At 43.4% G+C, this 15,447-nt stretch overlaps 1 protein-coding gene across 5 annotated transcripts in view; it reads left to right on the forward strand.

Moving 5' to 3' along the window:
* NTRK2 (neurotrophic receptor tyrosine kinase 2) overlaps positions 1–15,447 on the forward strand; it is a 327,279-nt gene that overhangs the window by 16,909 nt on the left and 294,923 nt on the right. For all 5 annotated transcript variants that reach the window (XM_082695217.1, XM_082695218.1, XM_082695219.1 and 2 more), the window contains exons 5-6: positions 12,243–12,317; positions 12,434–12,505. In XM_082695217.1, the coding sequence (XP_082551343.1) occupies positions 12,243–12,317; positions 12,434–12,505 (147 nt within the window). The remainder of the gene's footprint in view (positions 1–12,242; positions 12,318–12,433; positions 12,506–15,447) is intronic.

Consider the following 15,447-nt stretch of genomic DNA (forward strand, 5'->3'; position numbering starts at 1 on the left):
GGGCGAAAGTTCATTCACACTTGTGTGCCACCTACCCTCCCTCTCCAAAACCCTTTTCATTTTGCAAAACTGAAACTCTGTACCCATTGAACAACTCTCCACTCCCCTCCCTGCAGCTCCAGGCAACCTCACTTTTACTTTTGATCTGTGGCGAATTTAACTAACCAGGGGTACCTCAAAAATACACATCCTTTTGAACTGTGATGCATTCTTTGTAAGAGATCTGTTTAGGATTTTTAGATGCACTCACACTTCCTTTCTGCAAAATAGCTTCTCTGTATTGTGGCCTTACACAACCACTTACGACTGGGATCCCTTTTCAGCAGTATCTTTGTAGTTTCACTCCAAAGAAAGTAATCTCTAACCTTCTATAAAAATGACTAAAGGTTAACATGTGAAGTGAAACCAGTGAAGATAAAATTGGAAGTGTTGCTCACATTCTATCGCTCTCCTTACTCCCACGGCCTATAAATGTTGGATGAAAAATTGTGCCAAAATCAAAACAGACCTTCACACAGAGATCCTAAAATTTTACCACTTGAATCATTCTCTTTTCTTGACGTTGTGCCTGATGCTCATTTTTCTCTGTGCCGTGCTTGATCTGTCCTAAAGCTGGAGCAGAAATATTAGTTCCAAAAATGCTCTTCGTATGGAATGATTTGACCTGACTGGAGGCCAAGAGCTTTCAGAACTGTGTTCTGTTGTGATTAGTGCTGACTTGAACGCTTCTTAGAATTCTTAAGGCCTGGGCTAATCATTGGAAGTTCTTCTCTAGGCATAAGTGAAACATTGATTGGCCTAGAATAGCAGGGAAAGAGGAATAGACATTTTTTTTTTTTAATGCAAGATAACTTATGCATCGGGTTGGAGTTGCAGGAAGATTTTGTGAACAATCACCCTGAAACCTAAAAACATGGTGGATGAAATTATTTAATCTGTTTCTTGAAAATGACTCCAGGTAATTCTGTAGTCGTGGCCTGTTGGTCATAATGGCCACTTCATTTGCATTGAATGAATGTTAGAAATGTCACGGTTATTCACTTTATCATTAGTATTGGAATACTGGCCATAATTACTTTACACAGGAAGGTCAATAAGGTAAAAACGAGAGGGAGGGAATAAGGAGTGAAAAAAGGGGCTAGGACTCCCAACTAACTCGAATGGTTGACATAGTTGCTGTAACTGAGTGCAACATTTGTTCTCAACTTCCTGGCGGTGAAAAGAGAAGCTCATTATTGATAAAGAGAATGCCTACTAATTCCACAGGAACATAGCTTTGTCTGGCACTATGTTCTGAAAGGAATTTCTTTTGCAGGGACAATGAGTGATGTAATTTGCTGCTTTTGTAAAACACACAGAAGGAGATTTCATTTTCTTCTTACTGAGAAAGCCAGTGACAGTTGGGGGAAGTGACAAGGACATCAATTCTGCAAGGAGGCTAAAGTGGCCCCCAAATTTAATCTCCCAGGGCTGTCATTATAAAACCAATGCCACATGGGAGCTTGGTCTGCTGTCCCCTTGGCTGACCAGGCTTTGCTGGACTAGAAGCTGGACGGCAGATGATTTGACGTTGTCCCCTCTGACCAGAGCCTGGAAAATTTTAATCTCTGGTACTGGTTAAGGCCAGATCCATTCTCTTTGGAACTCAGACAAGCAGATGGAGGGGCTGACACCCTTTTACAAAGACCAAGCAGCCCAGCCTCTGTGCTCATCCAGGTGGAAGCTACCCTGTCCGCAGCTGCAGATGGGCTAGGAAGGTGCTGGCAGACGGACCCAGGCCAGCAGGGAAGCAGCCCTCCGATGGCCCCACAGTGTGGACAGATGCTCCATTGAGACCTTGGAGTTCCTTCCACAGAGCACAGCAGATGTGGGTGTAGTCTAGAAGCTGCTAGAAGCACGTGTGACCAGATGGCTTCCCAGCCAGAAGAAAAGCCTGCTCAGGTTCCTGAGGTGCTCCCAACCCCAAGAGAGCCAGCCGCTTGAGGGCAGGCCACAATGAATTAGCTGCACAGTGCAGCCCCAGTCCCCCAGTGAGCCGACTCGTGTTTCTGGGGGTTTCATTCTGACCGACATTAGACAATACCCACCCACACTAAAAATTTAGCTTGACTATGAACTTGAACCCCTTTCTTGACAGTAGTTGACTGTTGGACCCTTTCCACCCTGGGGCTCTTCGTTTAATATGGTGAAACTCCGTCACAGTGAGTGTTTTTTTACTTGTCTTTCCATTTACTCATGGTAGGTGGTTGTGACTTCTCGAACACTCTGAGACCTAACGTGAACTGTGCAATGATTATTAAATTAGTTGGAAAGAAAACAGTGTGTTTTTTGGTCGGAAAAAAAAAAAAAAAAAAGCCCATATTCCTTGCTTCTCCTGGGGCTTATATTTACCACTCTATCAAGTATAAAATTAAACTTGGCTATGTTTCTGTCAGTTTCAGTTTTTAACAACAGAGGAAGCATGTAAAGCTTCTGGGACAGGTAGAAGGGACTTTTTAAACAAAAATGAGGTATTTTTGTTGTGGGCCTCTGTGTCGTTTTTTTTTGACGAGACTCGCTGTAGAGGTGTCTGTGTGTGGAGATGACCTATCAGTGGAGGAGGATAGTTGGAGCGTTGACATCTCAGGGGAGCATTAAGTCAGGTGTCACAGAATCTTTCCATGGGTCAGTGAAATAGCCAAGATCAGCAGGAATGGGACCAGCTGGAAATGTGCCCCAAACCTCCAGGGGCGGTGTTACTCAGCTCGTCCCGACCCTTGCCAGGAAGAAATGCTAGTCCAGTTTGGCGGACCTTCAGGTTGTTGTTGTTTTTTTAAAGGATATGGAAATTCAGAATTCTAAAATGTGAAATTTTGGAAAGTTGACGACTAATAAGAAAATGTGAAAAAATAAAATAAAAGGACCTGACATAGACTAGATGTCGATCTGGACCACATGTGGAAAGTTGGCGACTAAGAAAAAAATGTAAAAAAATAAAATGAAAGTAAGGACCCTGCGTTGAGTAGATGTCGATCTGGATCTCATGTGATTGTTGTGACTTCTGGTCAGCTTATAAGGTTTACCTGTCACATGATTTGTAGGCTGGAGTCCAGTCATAAGGCTACGTGGAAGGCTATCCTAGTAAGTCCGATTAAACTCACCTTTCCTGGGGAGAAGACCAGCATATTTTTTTTTTTAAGATTTTTATTTATTTGACACAGAGAGAGAGATCACAAGTAGGCAGAGGCAGGCAGAGAGAGAGAGGGGAGGAAGCAGACTCCCCGTGGAGCAGAGAGCCCGAATGGGGGCTCGATTCCAGGACCCTGGAATTATGACCTGAGCTGAAGGCAGAGGCTTTAATCCACTGAGCCATCCAGGCACCCCAAGACCGGCATATTTTATATAGAAAGTCAACTTTAAGGTTTTTTTTTTTCCATCATCAATTTCTCTTGTCATCAATTGTGGTGTTCCTTGGTGTCCCTTGTTTCTTGAGAGAGAAGAGGAAAATGCTATATAAATACTCAGAAACCCAGAGTGTAATTTTATTCCATACCAGTTTGCTGCCGTTTTCTTATAATGTGTGTGCTGAAGGGAACAGAGACATCATCAAGTCTAAATGTCCTCTTTCCTGGGTGTGGGCGCTGGAGGCGGGCTGAGAGTAAGCTCGGCAGCTGCGGGGTGACCAGGACAGCCCTGGAACCTCCATTCTCTGCTGATCGTTGGTCATGACTAGCATTAATGGAGTTCCTCATATGGGACCTCCCATGCCCTCATGGGGCCGTCTCCTAATCTCCCCAATACCCTGACAGACGAGGCTGTGGAGTCCTGGGGACTTGCCCCTGGTCCCCTCGTCATAGAGCTCATAAGAGGTAAAGCTAGCGGAGTGCATGTATCCCTTGCACGACTCCAAAGATGATTTCCCAGCTACTTGAATTCCTAGATTCCTGGGGTAGTCAGGCTCATCTAGGAAACTGCAGTTCCCAGAGCGTGGCATTGTGAAAAGATCTGCAGATTTCTCATTGATCACCGGTTATAGCTCTATGTCCACAGAATGCACGAGAGCCTCCTGTAAAATGTTCTCGTTTCTCTCCATCAACCCTTGTTTTTAGGCCTTGATTACCTGTAACATTTTAGAAATGTTCTGTACCAAAGGTTCTGGATTTACATGTCCGTAGCCCCCGTGGTGTGATACAGCGGCCCCCAGCTCAGACTCTCTAGGCCGGTAGACATGTGTGCAGATCCTGTTCGAAAAGTTGTGTGACCTTGGGGTAGTGAGCTGGCATGGTTCTGCCTCCGTTTTCTCTTCTGCAAGGTGGAAGCAATGGAAACGTTCTTCTGGTACCATTGTTGTGTCAGAGGGCACCCTTCATCCCTGGGTTCCCCAGTGCCTGGCACACAGCACTCCACTGAAGGGAATTACTGATGTTCCTTTATGCCCACGGCCAAAAAGCAGTTGGAAGTGTTCTTGCCACACAGTGTGCATTAGGAGGCTGTTTGAATTCAAGTTCTGAGCATGCTTACTGGGTCTTCTCTGCATTCATGTCTTCACAGTTGGGGTGATGCACCCTCTCCTAAGAACGGATGAGTCTACTGGTGTATTTGTTTAAGCATAGATTGAGACATTCCTACCTGGAGTCTTGCTTTGGTCCATCAAAGTACAGCTTGCACCTGGGATTGACTTTCAAAACTTTCAGCATTTTTGCTGAGAAACTGAAGCTGCCTTGCGTAGAACCCAGAGACCACAGGCAGTAGTTTTTAAGGCTTATTCTATTCCTTATGAAAGAAATCTTCTGGTAGAGAGGTTCCCGTCCACATCAGCACTGAAATGCCTCACCCCATGGCTGTAAGCCTGGGTGCATATCGTAATCTCATGTAGCCGTATGAGTTCTACTTTTATTAGCTTGCTTATTTATTTATTTGGTAGTGGCGTGGGGGTGCTGGGGAAGGTGGCCCGGGTAGCAGGAAGTGTTTCCATTTGGAAGAGTGGCCATTAGAAATATTCACTGCAGTTTCCCTTTCTTTCTAATGTGTTGCCAAAGTACAGTTCAGGCAATAAAGTCTAAGTTAAAGGGAAATTTTACTTTTGAGTAATACTTCTGTTGAGCTAATACACACAAAGACAAGATGCATTAAAGCCACTCTTTGTTCCTTTGGAAGATTACCTGTCGGAATTATCTGGTAGGGCTGTTCAAGCCAATGTGAAATCTTTTCAAATGGGATGAGTTACCCTTTCCAGGAACCTGTAATTCAGAAATGTTTCTGTGAATTTTGCCTAAAATTACCTCTTCTCTCTTCTTTTCCAAAAAAGCCACCCATACGCTTTTTGTTAAGCATAAGGAGAGGAAATTCTTTACCCTCCCGACAATGTCTTAATGAAGGTCCCGGATGTCAAGTCGAGACTGGAGATGCTTTGGAACCAAATGGCAAATAGTATGGACTTCGCTTATGTTCATGTTCTTTACCTTTCAACTTTCTGGTCCCTTTGCAAGCCCTGACTTCCATGTAGGCCCCTCCTGACCTGCCCAGTCACATGTTGTAATTCCTTCCATTGTGTCCTCTCAGCATGTGGACCTTGGCTTGGACCCTTCTCTTATCTGCTGATCAAATACTGTAGCAGTGACCACTGTCCTCCTCAGAGGACATCTCCTTCAAAGTCAAGGACCCCTGGATCTGAAGACTCTTTTTTTTTTTTTTTAAGGTTTTGTTTTTATTTATCTGACAGACAGAGACCACAAGTTGGCAGAGAAGCAGGCAGTGGGGGGGTGGGGAAGCAGACTTCCCACTGAGCAGAGACGATGTGGGGCTCAATCCCAGGACCCTGGGATCAGGACCTGAGCTGAAAGCAGAGGCTTTAACCCGCTGAGCCAACCAGGTGCCCGGTATCTGAAGACTCTTTCAGGCCATTTCTAGTCTTAACATTCTTGAGACTGAGGGGGCCAGTGGGAAATCATTGCTCCTCTTCTAAGGGTGATCAATTTTCATCATTACAAAAATTCATTGGTTTAAATATGTTGTATGCTTGCAATCTAAATTTGCTTCTAGATTGGACTAATTTTGCTTTTGAAATTGGCTCTCCGTCCTCCTCTGTTACTGTCTACTGTCTTTACTTCCTTTCTTTGCTTTGTACCTGACTATTTCCTGTTATCACACATGTGTGTTTATGTCTGGTCTTTCTAATGGGATAATAAAAACTCTCAAGTGGGGAACCTGTGGATTTGTTTGATTGCTTTAAGTCAACGGCATCCCAAGAACATCAGCTCTATGCTAGGAAGCGAGATGCAGTGAGATAAATAAGACCTTTCCCTCTGAGGAATTTAACAGCTCAGTTGGGGGTCAGGTAGGTTAAGAGAAAAATACAATTGTGGTTACAAAGAGAACCTTCATTCTCCCTAATTGTTTTAAAAAATATTTTATTTATTTATTTGAGAGAGATTGAGAAGGAGAGCATGGAGGGAGAATGAGAGAGAGAAGCAGACTCCCCACTGAGCAGAGAGCCCGACGTGGGGCTCAATCCCAGGACCCTAAGATCATGACCTGGGCTGAAGGCAGACACTTAGTCAACAGAGTCACCCAGGCACTCCACATTCTCTCTAATTCTTAAGTACAAAGTTAAGAAGTACAATAAATGCTAACCAAAAAGAAAAAAAAAATTGGTTGCCAACTGATGGACTAAAAATGTTCTGATTGGAAAAAAAGTCTTTTTTGGTGTTTCCCCAAAATCAATCAGTATTCTAGGTAATGTAGAGTCCCAGAATAGATTTGGGTGAATTCATTGAAAAGCCCCTTAAAATATGCGATTCAGCTTTTAAGGCAGTAGGCAGTGATTCTGGTATGTAGCAAAAGTGAAAAGCAACTATTAAAATAACCCTCATAAGATGAGGTCCTCTATGTAGATTTGAGAAAGAAGGAAGGCATATTTGGGCAAAACAGCCTCGAGGGTTGGAGGCCAGCAATGATTCTAGGCAGATCACTGATGGAGGGTTGGGCCAGAGGGGCTGGGAGGTCAAGGAGGTAAATAGAGAAATTCTTAAGGAGTACCAAATTAAACCCAAACCTACCGTGTCTGCATGTCACCATTTAAAGGCTGATGACTTGCCTAAAAGAGAATGAAGTCAGGGCCTGCAGGTTAGGGCGGCAGAAACAGTTGTCTGTGAAGAACCAAAACTGCTCATTCATGAGATTCCTTATCAGAAGGGTGCTGGCACATGGGCTCTGGGCTGATGTCTTGTACTTAAAACACCCGGGGCCTAAGTTTTTGTCGGAGAAGTTAGGGGTCATCATGAAGGTTTGTGCCCAAAATGCCAGGCTTTCCTACTGCTTTGAGGGAAACGAAACACTTCTTGGTTTTAATAAAACCCTGGGCTTTATTAAGCCAAGTTTGACTCGGTCAAGAGCCCTCGGAGTTTCAAGACACTTTGGAGTCAAAGCCTGTCCTGGATACGTGTCTTCTAGCTGCGTATCTTGGCCTCCGCTTTCTCTCCCTCCTCTGGTGTTGTCAATATCCTGCGGGAGGCACGGGGAAATCACCAGTAGGGGGCAGTCCAACCTGCTCCTTAATCTCCTGGTTCCTGCCCTGGGCTCTGGGGCCAGGAGCAGGCTTTGGAGACTGTCTTTTCGGTGGTCTAGGAAATCATGACCTTGAGCCTGGGGAGTATATGAACACCTTCTAACCCCGAAGCCCTGGGGTCCAGTGTCCCTGCAGTCACTTTACTTGTGTGGCTTTCTTTGTCTGTCTTTTTCCATTCCTCTCTCCTTCCCTTTCTTCCTTCTTCCCTTTCCCCTTCTTTCTTTTTTCTTCAGAAATTTTAAAATTTCCAAAAAAAAAAAAAAAAAAATGCTTCTTGTACTTACATTCCGAGCTGGAGTGCTAGCGTTTTGTCTTTTTTTGTTACAAGTCTTTTCTCTTTTAATAAGAAATAGTTTTCTAGTTTAGTAAAATAAATAGTTAGACGCATCCTCCTTTCCCCAGGTGGGCTTCCTGCAGTCTTCTTTTTATGTTTTACAAATACCCTTGACTGTGAGCATTATGCAGTGTTGTTTTCTGTGTATTTTTTAAAGTTCACATAAATCATGATATATCATATGTACATATCAGCGTGCAATTTTGCTTATGAAGCCTTCTCACTCAGCGTGATGATCTTCCTACTCAAATACAAGATCTGGCTCAACTTTACACCTTTTTTTTCTGTTTCTTTTTAAATTTTTAAAAAAAACTTTAATTCTAGTATTGTTAACATACAGTGTACTATTAATTTCACGTGTGCAACATATGGTTCAACATTTCCATGTATCACCAGTGTATCACGACAGGTGAACTCCTTAATCCCCATCAGCTATTGCCCTCATCACCCTCCCACTTCCCCTCTGGTTGTTTCCTGTTTCTTTCTCCCCCCCCCCCCAGGTTTTTTATTTATATAGCTAATCTTGAACTTATGACCCCAAGATCAAGAACTGCCATGCTTTTCTAACTGAGCCAGCCAGACACCCCCTCTGTTTTTTAATTGATGGACACCTGGGTGGTTTCTGACTTTGAATTCTGACTGTATTACAGTGAATATTCTTGTGTGTGTGTGTGTGTGTGTGTGTGTGTGTGTGTGTGTGTGTAAGAATTTTGCTCAGGTAAATACCCAGATATGGGATTACTGCATTGTAAAGTGTGCTGATGTATCATTTTCCAGGACGAACTGCTCTTCAAAGTGATTGTACCAAATTACACTCTCTCCAACAATGTAGGAGAAATCCCCACATCCTTGCAAATGCTTTATATGGTCAGACTTTATTTTTCTAAATATTTTTTTTTATTTTTTTAAAATATTTTATTTATTTACTTGACAGAGATCACAAGAAGGCAGAGAGGCAGGCAGAGAGAGAGAGGGAAGCAGGCTCCCCACTGAGCAGAGAGCCCGACTCGGGGCTCGATCCCAGGACCCTGGCTGGGATCATGACCTGAGCCGAAGGCAGTGGCTTAACCCACTGAGCCACTCAGGCGCCCCATTTTTCTAAATATTTTTAAAAGATTCTATTTGTTTGAGAGAGAGTGAGCAAGAAAGAGCACAAGCAGGGAGAGAGGAAGAGGGAGAAGCTGACTCACCATCCCACTGAATAGGGAGCCTGATGTGGGACTTGATCCCAGAACGCTGGACCTGAGCGGAAGGCAGACGCTTAACAGACTGAGCCACCCAGGCGCCCCTATATTGTCAGCCTGTAATTTGCATTTTGGATTTCTTGTGGGGTGAGCAGTTTTTCTTCTGTTTCTTGGCTACTGAGGTTTCCCTTCTGTGGATTGTTTATTATTACCTGTACTGGTTTCCATTCTAACCCTGTGGTTCCTCAGTTCGAGGTAGCTCAGGGAAATTTCTTGGCCATCGGAGTAGAATCGATGAGCAGTTTATAGCGGGCAGCTGTGTTGTGGGTATGTCTGCAGATGGTAACTTACGAAGGGCAGTTCTTGTCTTCTGGAGGGCACTTACCCACCTTTTAATCCAGCTCTTCTGTTAGTTTTTCCATTCTAACTAGGAGAAACCTTCACGATTTATCCAGAGTATTCCTGCCTCCACAGTGGAAGAGTACTCTCTGGTGACCATTTTTCATAATTTCACATGGTTCTTTTGATGGTTTTCCATACAATCTCCTGTCTGGTCTTAGATCTAAGAACTGTTAGTGTTTGCCTAACGTCTGACATATTTTCATCTCGTGAATACTGTGAATTTACCACTGATGAAACTTATCTCCTTTTCCTTCTTTTCTAGGGTTTCGGTAACTAGAAAGCTTAGAATTAAGCCTGTGATTTTGAGCCTGATTGCTCACCCTGTTGATATCTCTGCCCTTTTCATTCTTCTGCGTCCTCCATTTTAATTTATGTGAGCTCATTGTTTTTCATGAATACAACCGGGGAGTTTATCAATTAAAAATCTGATGAAAAATGAAATTAAAAAAAGCAAAAGCCATCAATAACTAATAGAAAAGTTAAAGATAAATGCTCTGTGTCACAGATGTTGACTAAGAACGTGTTGAGTATCAGGCCCCTGCCATAAGCATGGAGGACACAGTGGTGGCCTCACCAAGAGATCTGAAAAACTCTTAGATGATTTCAGAACAGTGACAGGTACCATGCTAGCTCAGCTATAAGGCAAGAACAGGCTTCTCTGGAAGTCCTGGCTGTGACTGCAAAGGAAACCATGCCCTCGCTATCTGCCCCTTTTGCTGCCAGTTACATGAAAAAAAGGATTACTATTTAGGGGGTCTCTGGAATGAAGTTCTTATTGGGAGATAATTGAGAAGAGGGAGTTCCTTATGGTCTGTATTGAAAATATAGTGGAATAATTTAAATAATCTGAAGTGTCATGATTTAGAAATATTTCATAAAAAATCTTGATATTGAAAATTGTTTGAGCACTAGGTTGGAGTCTTAAAAGTGTTTCCTTCCAGTGTAGTAGAAAGAGAGCAGGGAGTGAATCCTTTCTGTGCATCTATCCAGACCCTGGAGATCAGGGAGAACCAAGACCTTTGAGCAGAAGATGCCTCCTTCTATCTTAGAGGTTGCTTTTTTTTTTTTTCCCCCCAATGAAACAGAGAACAATGTTTATGGAGATCCTTTGAAAATTATTTTTCTTTGGTGTGATTTTGCTATCTCAGACCATTTCCTTATTTTACCTGATTTCTAAAATGTATTTTCTAAAAATGGGTGCCCCACCTCTTATCATATATCTTAACATCTATTTTTCCTTTTCTGGATTGTGTAGAAGAAGGGACCCATGGATGCTGGATTTTCTCCCCCGCTAGTTACTGTTTTTCATTTAACTCATGGTGGTTAAGAGCAGGCCTGCGTATTTGCTTTCAATGTCTTCATGGTAATATGTTACATATCTTAATTTTTTTTTTTTTTAAAGAAAGGGGAAGACCCATCCTGACACAGCTTCTTATGGTGCCTTTGGAACCCCAGCTGTTGCCCATTCATGGATGTGTCTGTCCGTCCATCCATCCATCCATCTGTCCACCCTGCCACCCTCTCACCCATCCATTCATCAATCTACCTTTTGAATACCTACCGTGTGCAGGGTACTTTGCTAGATGCTGTGGTGATATTAAGAATTATAGACCAGGATTCAGCTGTCTTCAAAGAGGTTATGACCTAGGAAAAATGAATAGCCAGGACTCGAATAACTGTCGCACAAGGAAATTCCAGTGGTAGGTTTAATAGCTTTGCGTTTGTATTACTAGGGATTTTATTGGTTGGAAGTGACAGAAATTCAGATCAAACTTCCATTAGTGACATTTAACCTCAGAGACACCTAGATCCAAGGGCTCAAGTGGCATTTTTCAGGTCCTCTCTCTTATTATATCTCATAGCTCTTTTTCCTTCTGTGTGCTGACTGTTGTTACATGGTCTCTTTCATGGTGGCAGAGAAATTTCTCATGGAGGCCCTGGGCCTGTATAACCTTTCAACTAGGATCCCAGGGAAAAAGTCTTTCTCTGTCTGAGCATCATCTATTCGATTTTAGGGAAAATATTCATTGGTCTGGTTGAGGCCACATGAACATCCCTAGCCAGTCATCATGATCAAGGGGATGGAATCCTCTGTCCTGTCAGTCACCATTTTCCTTCTGTATCTGAGGGGCTGGTGGGTGGGGAAGAGGAGGGTTCCTACAGAGTACTCTAGGACCACATTGCCTTTGTGAATGTGGTTCCTGAAAGGGGGTATTGGTAGGAGTGCTGACATGACGGGAGCAGGAAAAGGGGATCCTGGGACAGGAAAAGAGGGAGTGGAGGAGGGAGAGAAAGGAGAGAATTGGCTTCAGTGTTTTAAGAGGTAGAAAGAAGCAGTGACCGGTTATCATGGCATGCGGAGAAAGATGTGATCTGTCTTGCGTGTGACGATGCCAGCATCCCTGTGACCATCACCATAAGGAGGAACACTTTTGAGAGGTAGTGGATGCATTTCTAGGTTATTTTCCCCTCTCTACACAGGGGATACCTTGAAGAGGGAGGCAGACTGAATTTGTTAGTTCGAAGTGATAACAGGATCTAGGAAAAAAATGAAACTTGGTGAACCTGTCGTTGACCTTGAAACCGGCTCAGTCATGGTTTCTTCCCAGTCACATTCCATCCCCCCCTCCCTTTTCTGTATTTTAAGGAAACAGGTGGGGCTAGGGTGGGTAGGGAGGGCTCGCTGCCCTGGTGAGGCAGGATGGAAGCTACCCATTCTTCTCATGTACTGTCTGGCTTCTGAGTCACTGGTTTTCACTCTCTGCACTTTTTGCAGCTACATTGCCAATCAGAAAAGGTTGGAAATCATCAACGAAGATGATGTTGAAGCTTATGCAGGACTGAAAAATCTGTAAGTACTCAGGACTAGCGTACCTTATTTCAGAACTTTCTCTTAGGCTCTGTTATAGTCAAGCAGGCATTTACCAGCTCATTCTAATGTACATGCAATTTTATGTTTTTTCTTAGGACAATCGTAGATTCCGGATTAAAATTTGTGGCTCATAAAGCCTTTCTGAAAAACAGCAACTTACAGCACATGTAAGTAAAGGTTGATTCTTTTGCTTCCTGGGTCCCTAACTATTCAATATTTTCCCCCTCTCTTCCTTTTTTTCCAAGACTCAAACTCCATTTTTTTTCTTTCTTTCTTTCTTTTTTTTTTTTTTTAAGTTAGCATACATGTGACAATAGCTGAGACATGTTAGCTTTGGTTTTTGAATAGCTTTCAGAGGGGCACTTAGAACAGACTGTGTATTCCCTTTCATGGATTTCTGGGCCATTTCCATCTTGGATGGAGCAACAGGCCAACAGCAGAGTCTGATGTGAAAACTATGTCCTGGTACACGGTCCTTGATTCTTTTCCTTGGAACCATGACATGTTCCCTGGAAGACATCAAACTAGTGGAATTAAAAGAAACTGACTTAGCCATGGCCTTTTTAGGGAACTAAAAATCACCAAAGTGTCCCCCTGTCCCCGTAGATTCGCTTTTCAAAGTTCATTTTCTCACATGAGAAATCATCTGTCATGATTGATAAAAGTGGAGAAAAATCAATCATGGGACCTGCCCGAGGTTCAGATGATTGTAAGATAGCAAGTGTTGGCCCCCACGTCACACTGATGCTTTGTCAACTAAAGTCAGTTGGAAATACGGATTGTGGGATTTCTCGGTGTGTTTGCTGCTACATCCTGTCAGGTGATGGCCTGTCGTCCAAGAGGTTTCTTCATTCCTGAGAGGTTTCTTCATTCCTGAGAGGTTTCTTCATTCAACAGCAGCTCGCCTGGCCCTCAGCTCCGACTGGTGTTCCCCAAGCCCCAAGTGTTCAGTGTGGACATGTTGCCTGCAGTCGTTGGCCTTTGGGTGCCTTGCAGATTCTCCGTAATGATGCTTTTCTGTCTCCTCCTCTGCAGTGTACCTGTAGGACTCTCTACCACGTTATCTCACTTGAATTTTCCGACAGTTGGCAGGAAAAGACTTTTTTGGTTCCCATTTCATGGACATAAAACCGGACTGAGGAAGTTCAAGGATTTGCTTGGGTCCCCACATGGAAAGTGACAGAGTTATGATTCCAGGGCCCAGCCCTGGCCGAGCTCTTCACAGGAAATAAAATCTATACCATCCGTGTAATTAGATAACCGGCCCTTCTTATAATATTTATCCTTTTTCTTTTCTTGGGGAGAAAAGCTCCCCAGATGATTTCTGTGCCAGTCATAAAAGAAATCACTGTCTTGGAGCAAGTCGCTTGTACACTGTATGTAGATTTGTTGATTTTATGAAAAACCTGAACTTCCTAAAGCTAGTTTCATGAGTTTGTATTTTATTTAGGCGGCACTAATGATGAAATCTGTTTAAAAATGACGTCTGTAGAATAAGGATACAAAACATTCAGCAAAATTGTGATAAAACCTCACAGAGCTTGATTCATGCATTTCATTTAAATGCTTTTCTGGCCTCATCTCTGTGGTTGCTTTGCCTGCACAGATTTGATGTCTGTGTGGGTCTTGAGGGCACGAACAAGACAGAAGTCAGAGAGAAAAAAAAAAAAAGTCAAAATGCTCTAAAGCCATCGCTTAAATGTAATTAATGACCTCGGTGGTTAAGTTCTGGTATTTTCATTACGGCTAACATTCCACTTGAATTACTCTCCCGACCCCATTTTATGGGCTATTTTACCCCATCACTTCCCCTAACGATGTGATATGTACAGTGGGCTATGGTTAATTGTCATTTTAGTAATAAATGTATTTATTTATAAGGGGACTTATTCATAAGAGGGCTTACTCTACCTCTTCATGCTTCCCCTTGCTCCCTGTTACATGCCATTTATAGGAACACCAGAGCCGCTCGTGTATTTTTTCAGGGTGATATAGGGAAGAATAATTTTAATGGCATTCTGTGTTCTGTCAACCACTTCTATAAAACCAACTAGCTATCCCTGTCTCCCAAAGAGGTGTCATTTGAGAGTGGAAAACCGAAGAGATGAACATATCTTAGATGGTTTCTTTAAAAGGCAGTGGCCGGGAAGCCAGGTCATTGGTCAAGCAACAAAAACTCTATTGACATAGAGGCGTGATCAAATATTAAGACAGAATGAAGTTAGACAATATTCAGACAGTCAGTAATGCCCGTAAACTTCATATACAGTGTTCATGGATGACAGAGGCTCCTCATCACCGGAATTTAATTAAATTAAGCAGTTGGCTTTGAGAATGGCAGGGATGGAGGAGGCTGCAAATCAAGTGTTTGCTTTTGCAGACCTGAGTCCCGACCTCCGCTAAGGACTGAGGACTCGGGCGCTGGCTGGTTTTTCTGAGTTTCTGCAGTCCTCTTGGGTGTCAACACTGCGGAGACCAGGGTGTGGAAGAAGAAATGTGCATTAGAAACTGTTTCTCTTCCCTTTTTGGGGGGCTAGGGGGTGGGTATCCTGATATCCTGATTATCTCTGATTATATATCTCTGATATCCTGATTATAGCTCCCCATCGATATAACAGTGTTTGCATAGCGGTATTTCACTTTGGGTTTTAGGGAGATTCGGATCGGATCCTGTCTCACCACCACTCCCTCTGCCCTGGGCATATTCTGCATCGTGTGGGGACTGTCCGCCGCCCCTGTGACTGGTCACTGAGTTTATTTCTTGATGCCTTCAATTCCTCCCCGGTGTCTGAGAACCCAGGGGTTGTGAGAAAAGCCAGTGTTTGTATTTTCCAGGGACTTTGCCGAAGTGCTAATTAGTTCCTTTGCAAAGTTCTGTCATCAAACAGTAAGAGGATTGTTGATTTTTCCTCCTCCTCTCCTCCTCCTTTTTGGCTTTTGTCCCCGATAATAAGTATGGTTCATAAAACTCATCTTGTTCTTTGGCATGTGACCCCACTCTGGGCCATGCGGCTGGCAGCCCGAGAGGGCCAGCTGCTGCCGGTGCCGACGGGGGGCTTTGTCGCTGACTGAGACCTTGACCGGAGGGTCCTCCTTGTTTGCCTGCTCT

The sequence above is a fragment of the Mustela nivalis genome (assembly GCF_964662115.1).
Source record: "Mustela nivalis genome assembly, chromosome: 13".
NCBI classification, from domain to species: Eukaryota; Metazoa; Chordata; class Mammalia; order Carnivora; family Mustelidae; genus Mustela; species Mustela nivalis.